This window comes from Puntigrus tetrazona, chromosome 13 (genome assembly GCF_018831695.1).
Source record: "Puntigrus tetrazona isolate hp1 chromosome 13, ASM1883169v1, whole genome shotgun sequence".
NCBI lineage: Eukaryota > Metazoa > Chordata > Actinopteri > Cypriniformes > Cyprinidae > Puntigrus > Puntigrus tetrazona.
This window is the reverse complement of record NC_056711.1, coordinates 2,166,526-2,181,465: the sequence shown is the minus strand read 5'-3', so window position 1 is coordinate 2,181,465 and position 14,940 is coordinate 2,166,526. Positions and strand designations below refer to the sequence as shown.

General features: G+C 39.0%; 2 protein-coding genes across 2 annotated transcripts; both read right to left on the bottom strand.

Annotated features, from left to right (window-relative positions):
- Window positions 1-636: 636 nt before the first annotated feature.
- cutc (cutC copper transporter homolog (E. coli)) lies at window positions 637-5,457 on the bottom strand. The gene is made up of 9 exons (XM_043255824.1): window positions 5,155-5,457; window positions 4,680-4,749; window positions 4,540-4,599; window positions 2,921-3,130; window positions 2,570-2,605; window positions 2,353-2,486; window positions 1,530-1,557; window positions 1,340-1,445; window positions 637-760 (listed from the first exon to the last, which is right to left on the bottom strand). The coding sequence occupies exons 2-9, from the start codon at window positions 4,747-4,749 to the stop codon at window positions 637-639; spliced, it is 768 nt and encodes a 255-aa protein (XP_043111759.1). The 5' UTR covers window positions 5,155-5,457.
- Window positions 5,458-6,032: 575 nt separating this feature from the next.
- Window positions 6,033-14,846, bottom strand: LOC122356476 (Kv channel-interacting protein 2). The gene is made up of 8 exons (XM_043255219.1): window positions 14,349-14,846; window positions 12,721-12,845; window positions 12,138-12,207; window positions 11,698-11,768; window positions 11,408-11,515; window positions 11,233-11,337; window positions 8,169-8,231; window positions 6,033-6,358 (listed from the first exon to the last, which is right to left on the bottom strand). Exons 1-8 carry the CDS (start codon window positions 14,467-14,469, stop codon window positions 6,311-6,313), a joined length of 711 nt encoding a protein of 236 aa, XP_043111154.1. The 5' UTR covers window positions 14,470-14,846; the 3' UTR covers window positions 6,033-6,310.
- Window positions 14,847-14,940: the final 94 nt, after the last annotated feature.

Below are 14,940 nucleotides of genomic sequence, written 5' to 3'. Positions count from 1 at the left end.
TAGAAAACTATGTTGGCATACGCTAGTTTTACCTCACAGTACTGGTGGATTTATGATTTATAGAGCTTCAAGATAACGGACCGTTACTTTTCAACCACATGCTTGGGAGATATTAAGAGCCAGGATCACGCCTTTTTAGAAACTCAAGAGTGTGTTCGTCTGAAAGAAGTAAGTCATATACACCTAGGATGAATTAAAATATGCCAGAATTGTCATTTTTGGGTGAACTATTCCTTTAATTCTTTTCACATCAAGTATCTATTTGGCTTGATTTAGGATGCTTTTTGGATGGTTCTCATTCTTAATAAATAAAGCTAGTCCAAAACGCAGCAGCAGAGTAGACAAGTAGACATCCATTACAATTACATTACAAGATCAAAACCAATGACACAAAATTACATAAAGTTCATCACTCAACTGGATTTTTTAATCTTGACATATTTTCATTTCTTAAATCTTGTTCACTCACAGACTCACATAAATATAGCACAAACTGAGAAATGACAAGTTTGTCCCTCTTTGTACTGCTGTACAGGTCTCATTGATTTCTGGTGGATCAGCACCCAGAGATTATGTTCATCAGAGCAGAAAACCCATGTATCCTAGAGTATGTTCTTAAGTCATTTACAATGGCGTTTAAAATTGAACTGGAGGAGTGTCAGAGGAGAACGGAGTCTGGTTTTTAGTCACATCAGCCACTTTTACGGCATATTCTAGTGCATCGTTGGACAGAGAGCCTCCCATACTCACATTACCATTCCTATAAGAGAAATCATTAACATAAATCAAGTCCTTGCATAAAAGCTGTAAAATAACCTGAAACTAAAAATCCATATAATTCTTATTTTAATTTTAGCCCTCAATAACTGCTTTTTCCCCTTTGGAGAACAATGATTCCCATGATCCTGGAAAATCTAGATATACAGTCAAAACTAAAATTATTTAGAGAGCAGATATAATATATATTTTTTATTAGCAATGATTCCCATGATCCTGGAAAATCTAGATATACAGTCAAAACTAAAATTATTTAGATATAATTATATTTTTTAAGTGAGGATAGCAACTGTAACACATTATACCCAAAAAATGATTCATACAGTGAACTACTAAAACAAAAAAATGATTCAGATATATTTACACCAAAAAAAGCTTTGCTTGGTAATTGGTTGAGCTAAATTGGCATTATCTAATTATAGAATTAAATTTCTATTATATTATTGTAATTAATTACACTTTTTGATTTACAGAAACTAGTAGATGCGTCCATGGATTGGAGTACATTTTGAAAAGCAAACTTTAAAACAAGAACCGTGTATTTTTTCCTTCTTTCGCACACCTAAACTTCATGCTGGAGTCCTTGCTGGAGCGAGCAGAACAGTGGAACTCCTGAGATCCAGAAGCTTCTAGAATCCTCTGAAGGTTCCTCTCGGTGATTCCACCTCCTGCACAACACAAGCATCATACAGACCCACACCTCAACCTCAACCTCCACACGTGCTGATAAAAGCACCCAAGAACCCACATACCTGGCGTTATTACTATTCTGCCCTTTGCCTGTTGGTGTAAAGAGAAAAAAAACTGCATTATCGTTTAGCTAATCGCAACATTTAACATAAAGCAAGAAATATTTTAGCACAAACAAGTCAAAATATCTATTTATAACCACTTAAGCTAAACAGCATAACTAAAGCTACAAATAGGGTCCACTGCACACAATAAAAATCGATTTGAATTAGGAGAACGTCTACTACTATCATTCCATATTCGTACATGCATAAAAAGGCCAAGAGGCTGTTGGGCTGTTTGTTTGTTGAGACGCTGTCTGAAATGCATGTCCTGATTTGTATTTTAGCTCAGGTTAGGTGAGGTATTCATTTGCACTTACATGCTTAATATCGTGTACTAAAGAGTAGCTAAATAAACCAGAAGACTGAATGTTATTTTAACATGAATTATTAAACACAGCACATCATCTGTACATATAAAATAAAACTCCTAATCTCTATGTATACTAGATACCTGAGGCATAATGATGAAATAATACTTCTCTCGAAGTGAAGGTAAATAATGTAAATAATAAAGAGCTTACCAGTGCCATGTTTATGAAGCAGAAGCTTAAAAAATATTTTGGTTTTGTTTTCATTTATAAAATGGAACAGGACACGTTCATTGTTTTGGTCGCTAATCATAGTCATAATCACAATACATGTCACACAACTCCTGGAGCAGATAGTACGGAACCATCTTCTACCTTCATCAAACAGTCATGATGTAATGAAGTAATAATACTTGAAGAGTTTACCTGTCAGGAAGGCCAAACATCATACGCTGGTCTAGTGAACATCTCACCTGCTCCACCAGACGTTTAATCACGGGCAGACCTTCCAGCGCAGAGCTGTCACAGCCGCTGGTCAAAATCCTCTCGAAGCCCAGCGAGATCAGAGCCTCTAACGCCACCGCCGGATCGTGGACCATATCGAACGCTGAGAGGACGCAGAGAGGAGCTTTCTGACAAACACGCTTCAGAGAATAACCCCTCAGCTTATTCAAGCAGACAGCGTTGTACCTCTGTGAAACGTGACTGGCAAAGGTCGACTGGCCGCTGGGGAGAACGCAAAAATAAAACATCCAGCATGTGTTATTATATTATATGCACCGCTAAAATCAGACATGTTCAGGTTCCTACAGTGATGTACGCTGGTTACACTTTATACTGGCGTTCTACTATCACTTTTGAGTACTCTTAAATGTCACAAACCACAAATATATTCATCAAATAAAGACACTGGAGGAAGTGTTATCATGGACTCATTAAGATGTTAATCAATGGATCAGACTCTGTGTAGAACCACTGCAGAGCATCCTCTGGTGATTCTCCAGGTTCCTTCCTCTAATGTTCAGGTGAAAGAGGTTGTACCCAGCAGCTCCATGCAGAGCTCGGTGTCTACACGGCCGTCTTCCGTCAGCGCTCCAAACACCAGCCCATCTGCTCTGTGAATCTTCATCTGCTCAATGTCTCTCTTCATCACCTCCACCTCCCAGTCGGAGTAGAGGAAGTCCCCGGCGCGGGGCCGGATCATGGCATACACCGGGATCCTCACGTTCTCCTTGACCACCTGCAACAAGCCTGAAGAGACCAGATCTGTGTAAGAGACCTGACACTGAACGCTGCTAACAACACGAATAAATACAAGAAAATACATTTTATACTAAGTTATATTATATTTATATTAAGTGTCCTTAACTACTATGTACTACGTGCAGTGTACTTTTTGGTTTTTATTGTATTGTAAAACACTTCTGCTGCTATTGAGGTGAATACGGGTCAGGTTAGGGTCAGGGTTGCTGGTATGGGTAGATTAAGGGCTGGTTAAGGTGTAAGGGATGGGTCAACAGTGTAATTACAGATATTAATTACAGATGTAATTACATATAGGTATCTTTAAAAACATAAGTACAATGTAAGACGTGTATGTACACTATTAGTGCATTCTACCAAATGATTCAGTTAATCTAAGCACCTAATACAAAGTGGGACCAAATGTACCATGTATATAAATGCAAAACATATTTTTCAGAAGGACAGACATTATTATAAATCTAGTTTACCATTTAAAAACACTATAATTTGTCACTTTTAAGATAATACAGTTGAAGTCAAAAGTTTTCACCCCCCTTTTAGAATCTGCTAAATTCTTGCTGTTTATTTAGTACTACCTGGATAAGATAACTCACATTAAAGATGTCTACATGCAGTCAACAAGAGAAAATAATAGTTAGATTTAGAAACACGATGCAAAGTTTACACCCCTTGATAGTTAATACACTGTTGTTCCCTGAATGTGTTTTTTAGTTCAACTGAGGGACTCATATGAAGCTTCTGCAGAAGGTCCAAACGCTCACTGACGCTCCAGAAGGAAACACACACACACACACACACACACACACACACACACACACACACACACACACACACACACACACACACAGACACACACACACACACACACACACACACACACACACACACACACACACACACACACAGACACACACACACACACACACACACACACACACACACACACACACACACACACACACACACACACACACACACACACACACACACACACACACACACACACACACACACACACACACACACACACACACACACACAGACACACACACACACACACACACACACACACACACACACACACACACACACACACACACACACACACACACACACACACACACACACACACACAGACAGACACACACACACACACACACACAGACACACACACACACACACACACACACACACACACACACACACACACACAGACAGACACACACACACACACAGACACACACACACACACACACACACACACACACACACACTGTTATTTTCTATCACAGACTACTTTTAACATCTTTTATGCTAAATATATATTTGAGGTTAGTACTACATGAACATTGAGCAGCACTGTGTGAAGCGTGTGATGAGGAGAGTGCAGTGACCTGAGCTGGGCGTCAGTCCTCCCTCCAGCAGACTACAGCAGAGCTCCACCCGAGCGGCACCTGACCATCAACAACAAACACATGACCCCTGACCCCTGACCCAGCACACGTCCAGGCCTGTCAATCTGATCAAGAATTACCTCCCCGCTCTGCGCTGATGGCGGACTCAACCGAGTCCACACACACCTCCATCAAGAAACCGTCGGACATCTGCAAGGACAGAATATCCAGTCACAGAGTCAGTTTCTTGCTGGAAATTACATTATTTTAATTGCTTCAAGTGTATTAAAAATATAACTGATCTGTCTTAACGAAAAGTTATAAGCCTCTAGTTCTGATAGTAACATTTCACAGGTGTCAGAAACATTTAGTGCTGCTGAAGTGATGTTTATTCAGACAAGGGCTGGTGTGTAGTTTGTGTAAGTTTCACAGGATCTCTCAGAAGAGTCTGGACGAGCGCAGAAGACTGAACAGTGTTCGTAAAGGGGCTGAATGTGAGCAAACAAAGCCTCCTGCAATGTCATTTAACATTACTGAAATGATCAAAACACGCTCGTGTGTGCTCGTTTCTCATGTAATGAGCGATTAAGCTCTGTTTCTGTTAAGTTTCGTTACCTCGCGTGAACGTCCGGCTCCGGAAGTGGTTCACAGTCAGGGTTGCCAGGTTTGCGAAAGAAAACGAGCACAAGTGCGATTCAAGGCTAGCCTAATGGTGTTTTTCCGCGGTTTTCACCCGATTTGGAAACGCTTAAGAAGGGAGAAGGGAGGGATAGTTTTAACTCGAAAAAATCGCTCGCGGTAAGAGTATACAAGCAGCTCGGATTCGCGGTAAAACAGCAGGCCTGGCAACTCTGCACCCGACACGTCTGTTCTTGATTCAGCGAGTCGATGACTCGAGATCCGTTAGAACCGATTCAGTGCTGCTCTTGAACGAATCGTCCGCATGTTTTCTGAAACGATAATCGATTCATTGAAAGAAAATATGGCAGAGACCTGACCTCAACCTCCCAACACTTTTTTTTTTTTACTTTGAACTATGTAATATAATTTCAACTTTATCTTTAACAACATTAACAAAAAGATGTTCAAAACACACATTAGCAGACATATTACACGTTTACATGTGACCAACGATTCCACGATTTGTGCAGTTATTCATCTTCTTAAATGCAGAGCTATGATTGGCTATTACGAAGCTTCAGGGGTAAAATAAGTCGCCCTCCGTTGATGTGTCGTCATCATTAATGACAAACTCAAACAGTACAGGCTGGACTTCAGATGCGTTATTGATTATAGATTCATAACTCGAACATTTCTCTGCTTTTATAATGTCGTGACAGCACTTTGGATCTTGTGTTAGGTTTATGACTATAAAATGTCTAACTACATGACTTGTTTTGAGTCGTCACAATGGCAAACATGGTAAGAAATGTCACGCGACAACAAAAACCTGCATTAAATAGTGTTAAAGCTCACTGTATGAAGAAAACTGGTCATATTTAGAGGGTTTTATTGCAGAAAGCAAGTATAAATGTATTTACACAGAGGTGTTTTGTGTGGTTGTTGTCAGGTAAGCTAAATACCATGCTTCTCGTGGTCCGTGCTCGTTTCCAGCTCCGTTCCACTCTGAAGACAGCTCCTTTTAAACACACATCTCCTCTTTTTCAAATTGAATATATATAAACATTATAAAAAAGCATAATATATAAGTACAGTGTGATCACAGTAAGATTCTTGTTGGAGAGAGACGTCCACAGATGGGCAGAAACTCCTAAAAGACACTGTCAAACAGCCGCATTGACCGCATGAGATTTGCATCCTCACATAAACAGAAAAGAAAGACAAGTAAACAGCAAGAGTTAGATTTTTCTGCAGGACATTCCAGAAAGCATCTAAGCAACTAAACATTCAGTTAAGTAGTTAAGTAACTACGACTTTTAGTAAGGTATACCAGAGGAAGCTCTTGACTTTATGTTCCCAAAACTGAGAGAACTTTAATAGCCATGAACTTGTGGTCTTTTTTGTTTTCTTTGTGCAAAAAATGTATTGTCGTAACAAAACTGAAGTTAAGTCGTTGATGTCACATGGACTGTTTTACAGAGATTGTTGGGATCGTTGTAGTTGTATTGCAGTCTATGGAGGTTATTTTTCCAAAATATCTTTATTTGTGTTCCTAGGATGAAGACGGTCTTATGAGTTTAGAAAAACATGAAGGTGAGTAACTAATGACAGAATTTTAATTTTGGGGTGAACTAACCCTTTTAGGTTAATGTCTCTCAGCTTCACGTGTGTTCTGGCAGCACATACTAAACATTACATTATAATTATAATCATCGGATGCTCATTTTCAACAAGCTGATATGACCCTTTAGGGTCTTAATGACAATACTTTGGTATGTTATAGCAAGCCATTCTAGTCCACGTCACTTTAAATGTTAATGAGCTCTGCTGACTCCGCCCATCTCTTCTGTGGAGTGATGAGCAGAGTCTAAACATCAGCTGTGAAACTGACTAACTAGCACATTTTTAGGAAAGGTGACTTGCCTAGATTCATAAAAAACGCCATGCTCATTGTATGAAGCTGGATCACGAATGATTGGAGCGAACATAGAAACATTTATATAGACTGCTGACAACTGCTATATTCTTTATTGCAGGACCTGATTTTGCTGAGTTTGATGTGTCCCTAGGTCATCATCTTTGTTGACCGTCGAACAACTTTGGGACTAGCCAATCAGATTTGAAGCAATTGTTAAGTTTAGGCTTACAATCAGTGTTTAGTGCTTGTACATCAGTGTCATTCATCTATCATGAAATCTGATCTTAGGCATTATTCATGGTTTAGGTTTAGGTGTAGAGATATGGTCAAGACTAAATTTGTAATTAAAATGTTGTTTCAGGGTCAACAAAATAAGGTAAGGCAAAGGTAAGACGGCCTTGTCAGTCAACTATTGTGGGAACGGTCTGATTTGAGAAAGAAGATCATGAATTAGGAATTTAAAAAGACAGCAGGTGGATTTTTATCATTATAGGATGGATGTGTACACACATTTATGTTCAAACAACATTTGAATTTTGCATCCAATGACCTCTTTGGTCAACAAGTCTTTATCTTACTGAATACATGACTGAAGAACACTAATGAACACTTGTTTCTTGTGCTTCCTGTAGATTACCGTAATCATCATAAATCGTGCATACACTGTTTTCACTGACGCTTGGCTTTGTATTTTTAAAGGTACTTTTAAACAGCCTTACATTAACGGCAAACCATTGCTAAAATAACCTGTATCAAGTCGCAGCAACCTATTTTATTCCTTTGTGTTTTTGCATTGTCTTCTGAGTAATAGTTTGGAAAAAGAATTTATTAACTTGTTTTCTGAGTTAAAATATGAGAAAACATGGCAGTTAAGAAGCCTTTTTTCTTAAAAATGTTTCATAAATGCAGACCCAGTTGTACAAGGGATGCCACTGGGGCTGTGAACAAGCAATGCATACTGTTTAATCAACTTTGACAATCACAATGTCATGATGCTAAGTTAAACTTTCTCTCTGGAATACTCCCTGGAGATATTTCATCTTTGATTATGATTGCATTTTGATGAAAAGAAAAAGTTGTAGAGATCAACCTTTTGACATGACTCCATGAACTCCTCAATGGTGATCATTCCATCACGGTTTCTGTCCATTTTCTGAAAAAAAAAGTTTAAAAAGGTCAATATGTGTTACTGAATATCCTTGAGTTCAAGCAATATACATTGTTGTGAAAATGACCCCATTCTGATTTTTGGATATTTCATGGAAAATAGTTTTAGATTTCACAAAATCAATGTATGGACGCTTTTCCATATATTTGAGATGAGCTACGGTTATCTCCTCAGGGATGCTGAAGCTCTTGAAAATGTATTGAAAGAATAGTTCAGCGTTCTAGAAGGTACTGGGTAGTCACCAGAGGGAGCAGTTTACGGGCCTTGCAGAATACATCTACTAGGACTATCATGCATCATACATCATACTATCATACATCATTTTGCTGATGGCAATGTCCACTCATAGATGTTCTAGAAAACCAACTTGAAAACCATCAAACGTAGGGATGGTGGTAAGAGACTTCCACCGATTCAGTGTTTTAGATCAGTGGAAAGAAATCTTAGCTCAAAGGAATCATTTAAGATTTGCCTTTTTATGGCTGATCACTGAGCTGATTCAGTGAACGAGCCGTGTAACATCAACACTGCACTGGATATTAAAATCCAAAGTATAGTGAAAACTATTAATTAGCACAGTAACAAGCTTTCACACATTTGCAGGAAGTGAGGAAAGAATGAAAATGTGAAATCCCAAGATTACAGAAATAGGTGCATAGACCTGAACAACCATCAATAACTTGATTAATCCTCACACCGAGTTAAAAGTTATATATGCACCAGCTCATCATGAATCTGGAGGTTTGTACTTGCATTGCCTTTGTGTTACGAGTTTCCTGTGCAGAATGGTCTTTCCCCGAGCTTCTTGATTGGCTGGAAGGTCAGTAAAATCGTTGAAGTCTTGAGAGACACACTGGAACGTCTCTCAAGCGCAAAAAAGTGATGGCAAAAAGTATGGTTAAAAAGCGCCAACTAAAAGCAGAACTAAGAGCACCAGCTGAAGCTAAGAGCGTGGTTTAATGGTTCCCTGAGCTTTTTAACTTGGCTTGTGATGATTCTCCTTCCATTTCATAAAATCAACATGTTATCTTATCAGTAACATGGTCCGAAGTATAATTTTGGACATTTCTATAACAAGAATATAATACATTTGACTAAGAATTGATTGGAAGTACACATGTAAAAGACATCTGTCATTCCGTAAGGTGAGAATGTGTTCTGTGAAGACCAAAACCAAAATCTCCTTCTTGACTTCAGGATTATAAATAAGTCTTCTTTTGTGTTAAACATGTTCCGTGGACGAGTTTGTTAGGTTTGCTTCAGACCTGCGGTGCCAGGGTATACTGGACAGATTTTGTCTTGTGCCTCTGTTGAATTCGGCTCCTCGTGTTTTAATGTTCTGATTGAATCTTACATTTTCTGATTCGCTCTGATATGCTACAAAAATCTAGGGTAAAAATGAGCAAACCCAAAGGACATCTGCAACTCCTTAATGGTTTGTGCTTAACATGGCTATAGTGCTCCAGGAGGGGAATAAATAAGAATCCCTGAAACACTGAAGGCGTCACTCTTGTGCACATAAATGAACATCAAGTTGAGTGTGAACCAAGTTGCAGTCTACAACATCTCTAGGGCAACATATCCCGAGCAGAGACCCTCCTTCACTACTCTTCTATGGTCTCTATGGATTTCAGAAGCACAGCCCCATGGGCAATGAGGTGGGAGTGCAGAGGTCTTAAATACAGAGAAGACGGAGGAAAAGTCTTGGTATTCAGAATAAGTGTGGGTGTTCTGATTGATGGATAGACTTTCAGCAGTGATGGGACAAATATACAATGTCAATGGAGATGGACGGATGGATGGTATGCAGTAGTAGTGACAGCTCTAGTTCCATTTGAGAATTTCTCTGATAGTGCTTGATACTTCTGTGCAGTGTTGGATAAACAAGGATCTGCCGAGGATAAAGGTGCTGTGGATGTAGGAAAAAGGTAAAAGGCTGTACCTTCTTTGTGGTAGAATCCCATCTGCAGTTGTAATAGGGATGATTAATGGGTGATACATCTTTTTCCGACTGAATGGCCAAAAGGGTGTTCGGAGAGATGGGTCAGAGGAGTAATCTTTTGCTGAGCTCCTGGAAGATGCCTACTGAGTCAATGAGACATCTGAGGCGGTGACAGTCTGAGGCAACATTAGACATCCCACAGGGGTCAGTACTCAGACCCACTTTGTTTTGTATCTATATGATGCAGATTGGTGAGATCAATGGAAATCATGGTCAAGGTTTATGATGATGACATGCAGATCTATGTTAGCTAACCCCTAGACCCTAATCTCGCAATTACATCACTCAACTCCTGCTTAGAAGCACAACTGTTATTTAAATTGAAACAATCAAGTATCTGTCTCCAGTATCACCGGTGCAAAATCAAGGTGTCATTTTAGACTAACAATTGTCATTGACGCCCATGTTAAAATCAGCATTTTTTCATCTGAAACATTGCCAGACTTCAACCACAGTCACGGGCATGTGAAAAGAAGAACCAAGAGGAGACTGGGTGTGGAACTTACCATGTTTAGAGGAGGCCAGACAAGAAACTTTGCGACAAGGTGCTTGAAGTATGGAAGTTGATGTTCTGAGGTAGTAAAATGTGACTAGACGACTTGAATAGGTTCCTCTGTAATCCTTCTTTGTTTTTTTCAATAGGAAATGGGTAAGGATTTATTTCAAGCATGACCAATTTTCACTTCGACCCAGTTGGTGTTAGATAACTTTTTGCTTCAATATATAACATTATTTTTGAAATATTATTATTTGAGGTACATTTATTGCATTTATTTTTGTTTTTGAAACAATTACGTCTGTGATATAAACAAAATTGGAAGGAATCAGGATGGAGGCAAACACATTTTCACAGCAATGAATGTATTGCTTTCCATTAATTGTAGCTGATGTAGAGAGAGAACATAGTTTTTTTTAATGGTGTTCCTTACTTTTTTAGAAAACAAAAATATTTGGGTACAAGAAATCTTGTGTGTTTGTGTTCACCTGAAAGAAGTTTTCCACATGCTCTCTGGGAGTATCATCATGTATGGAGGGATACACATACTTCCCCATCAACTTATAAATCGACTTCATGATCTTCATCATCTCCTGGGAGGAACGACATTAGTACTTTTACATTAGTCTTTATAGACACTGATCAATGAGTCATTTCAAGTACCTCTCTTGTGATGAATCCATCTTTATCAAGATCATAGAAATTAAATGCCCAATTTAGCCGGTCATATATTGAGCCTCTAAGGATGAGTGACAGACCAGCAACAAACTCCTGTAAAGTGACAATAATAAGAATTATAAAGCTGTCTGGTAGACCCACTGCTCTGCACATTTATGTCTCTTATCTGACACACTCAGTTCATTCTCCGATACCGCTGATGATATAAATCAAGTGTGTTAGATAAGATGGAGTGGTCTGTCTTCAGGACCAAAAAAAACATCTCCTTTTCTTACCTTAAAACTCAAACAGCCATTCCTGTTAGTGTCAAATGCCTCAAAGAGGTAATGTGCATAAATTCTTGAATCTGACAGAGAGAAAGAAAAATAAAGTGGACGACCTATAGCAATGTGTAGTGTGAGCTTTAAAATATATTTGATACTTTTTTAGTTACAGGCAAGAAAACTTAAACATAAAAAAACCTCAGACAAAACAACGATTGAGTTGGCGAGTAGTGGGTGGGATTGAGTACACATTTGGAGAAATGTTTTAATACAATTTTTTTTTGGAGACCAGCATATTTATTGCTTGAACTCCAAAAAAAAATCATAGCCAAGATGGGTCTACAGTACACCTTCAGCACATGAGGTAACTATCTGAAATGTAATTAACATTATATTAACAGAAAAAAACGAAACAAGATCATTACAATGTCTATGTGTACATAGTGTCTCACCTCCCTGTGGGAAGAACTGAGAGTAAATGAGTTTGAACACGTCCTCAGTCACCACTCCACTGGGACACTCCTGAAACACACAGCAGATCTTAAAGCTGCAGTCCGTAGGTTTAGCCTTGAAAACTTGCTATTGCAGATCCTTGCTGAAATATGTGTTGTCACCGGAGTGATTCCTGTACTTAATCACAGATTCAAAACTACGTCTTGGAATATATGACGAGCCGGAGCTCAATCTTCATGTTTACAGACGTGATGCAATGACACAACGCCATACTGGACCTGCAAAACCTATCCGCTGTGAATCGGGCTAAAGACAATAGTTTTGAACACTGGCTGGTTATGTACTTTCTCAAATATTGATATTGAAACATTTATAACAAAACAAGCAGCACTGTGACCAAAAACCTTCAGCGTAATACTATATGCAATTAATTATATGTATAGCACCAATGATATGTGGATAAACTACTAACAATGACTTTATTTTCATTTACCAGTGAATGAACTGTAAAAAATAACACAAAGGGTGACCATTCCCAGTCTTTCCTCCTTATTTATTATATGTAAGCAGAGCAACATTTACATTTTTGAAGGCCCTGTAGAGGAACTGCAGCTCTTTCTTGCTGAATTCAGTCTCTTCCTGTAGTATGTCCAGATCATCAGGCCGATGGCAAACAAAAGAGATTTCAAACTCATCCTCAGTACTTTCTGTAAGACAAATTATACATTAATCACTGAATCGAACTCAGGTCTGCTTGAGCACCTGTGAGATGCTGTGATTTCTCAAACATTGCAGGTTCAAGTCCCTTCAACGCACAAGAAAACAGGACGATGGCAATGAAGGGCCTCTCAATGGGGTACAGTGTGTCGAATTCATACTGAAAACACACTCCTTCAGTGATAGAGCCTCTCATCAGCAGAAGAACCAGAAGACTTGCTGAGGAGCGTGTTGTGTGGAGAGAGAACTGGTTCAGAGTTCGCTAGTGATGAGTGCAGGTTTCATTTATTTGGGTTTGATTGGGAAAACTGGGGAAAGCCTAAAGACTGAAGCCCAAGCGTGTAAAGAAGTTAGTGAAAGGTGGAGGAGGAAGTGTCATGGATCTGAGCGAGACTGGAAGAAGAGCTCAGTGAGACTAGTGATGTCCTGCGGCTGCAAGCGTGATGAAATCACTCAAACATCTAGTCATGATCATCATCTTGGAGTCACAGTGGATACTGTACTTTAAATCTGATCACTGTGTTCTCCACAGTGTAAAGGGATCAAATGCATGTCGTCGAAACATGTTAGTAGAACAGTGGTATACCTTCAACTAATGTTCCTTCAACCTGAGCACTAAATATAGAATTTTTAGACAATGTTCCCTAATTTTGAACAATGAACCCTAATTTTCGTAGTTTAGTGACTATGCAGTCAAATATAGCACATATTTCTTAACTTTTGCCAAAGACTGACAGCCAACAGCATGCCAAGAGCATTAAGAAACAGAAATATTACTCTGGCAGCACCATTCAAAAAAACTTTTTTTTTTTCAGCAGTTTTAGTTAGAGTTTTGACATAATTTTGACCAAGTCTGGAACGACTGAGCTAAACAGAAGAGATTTCTTCCTGTTTCCCTTTTTTTCCCACCATAACTGTATTTCCTCACCGCAGCCTTCAGCATACAGTCTCTAACAGACACATCTCGGTCAATCACTTGCATTGAATATTTTGTTTTATTCTTTCGTCTTTTCTCGTATTCTTTTCCTAATCCTCAAACCTGTGCGAATTTCTTTGTTCTGCCGACCACAAAGGACGATATTTTGAAGAAAGTTAATAATCAGACTGCTTTGGTCACCATTGACTTCCATTGTAGAAAAAAATACTATGGAAGTCAATGGTGACCCAAAACCTTTTCAAAAGTGTTGTTCCCTGTGCATCATTTTTGGGTCAACTATTCCTTTAACTATTCCCTTAATTTGCTGCTTATAAATAGTAGTGGTTAAGTTTAGGTATTAGGTAGGTTTAGGGATGTAGAATAAGACACGTGTTCTTAATTAGTACTAATAAAAAGCTAATATATCCTAGTAATACGCATGCTAGCAAGCAATAGGTGTTACCCAAAATAAACACTAGAATAAATGCCCCCCAGTTTGCTTTGTAAACTTTTTCTTTCATTACAGTGCGAGTGGGAGCTCAGATGAAGAGAAGAGGAAGTTGATCCGGTCACTCACCGTCTGTGAAGCACCAGTAGTAGAGAGGGAAGAAGGACACCAGCATCAAGATGTAGAGTCCACCTGTTTCATCTCCAGGCATGAGCTGACTGAAGCCTCTGCTCTCCTGTGACCGCGACATGCTGCTCTCTCTGTGTGTGTGTGTGTGTGTGTGAGTGTGTGTGTGTCCTTCAGAAAACACTCCCACCCACGCGTTCTGACGTCTTTCCACTGCTCTTTCATGCCGGTTTCCAGCCCAACAAAAGCCTGCATAAGTAATTCATCGGCTTGTTTTGGAATCGCTTGTTTTCAGTCACGGTGGGCGGGAAAGTACAATTTCCATGCTGGCAGTGGTATTATCGGCTGATTATGTGTAAACACTGCCTAGTTTCTCTGGGCAATCCTCAAAACCCAGCATGCAACTCAATTACCCGTTCATCGGTTTTATCACGGGACCATGTTTCATTTTTGACAGGAAAATAATTCAATGAAACGCCATAAAATAGAGTTCTGCTTGTATGGGTCAACTGAACTTGATTTTTATCTCGAGTAAATAAGTAATTTTACTTTTGTCTAAAAAAAGCTTTAAATTAAATGACAAAGTGACACCAAG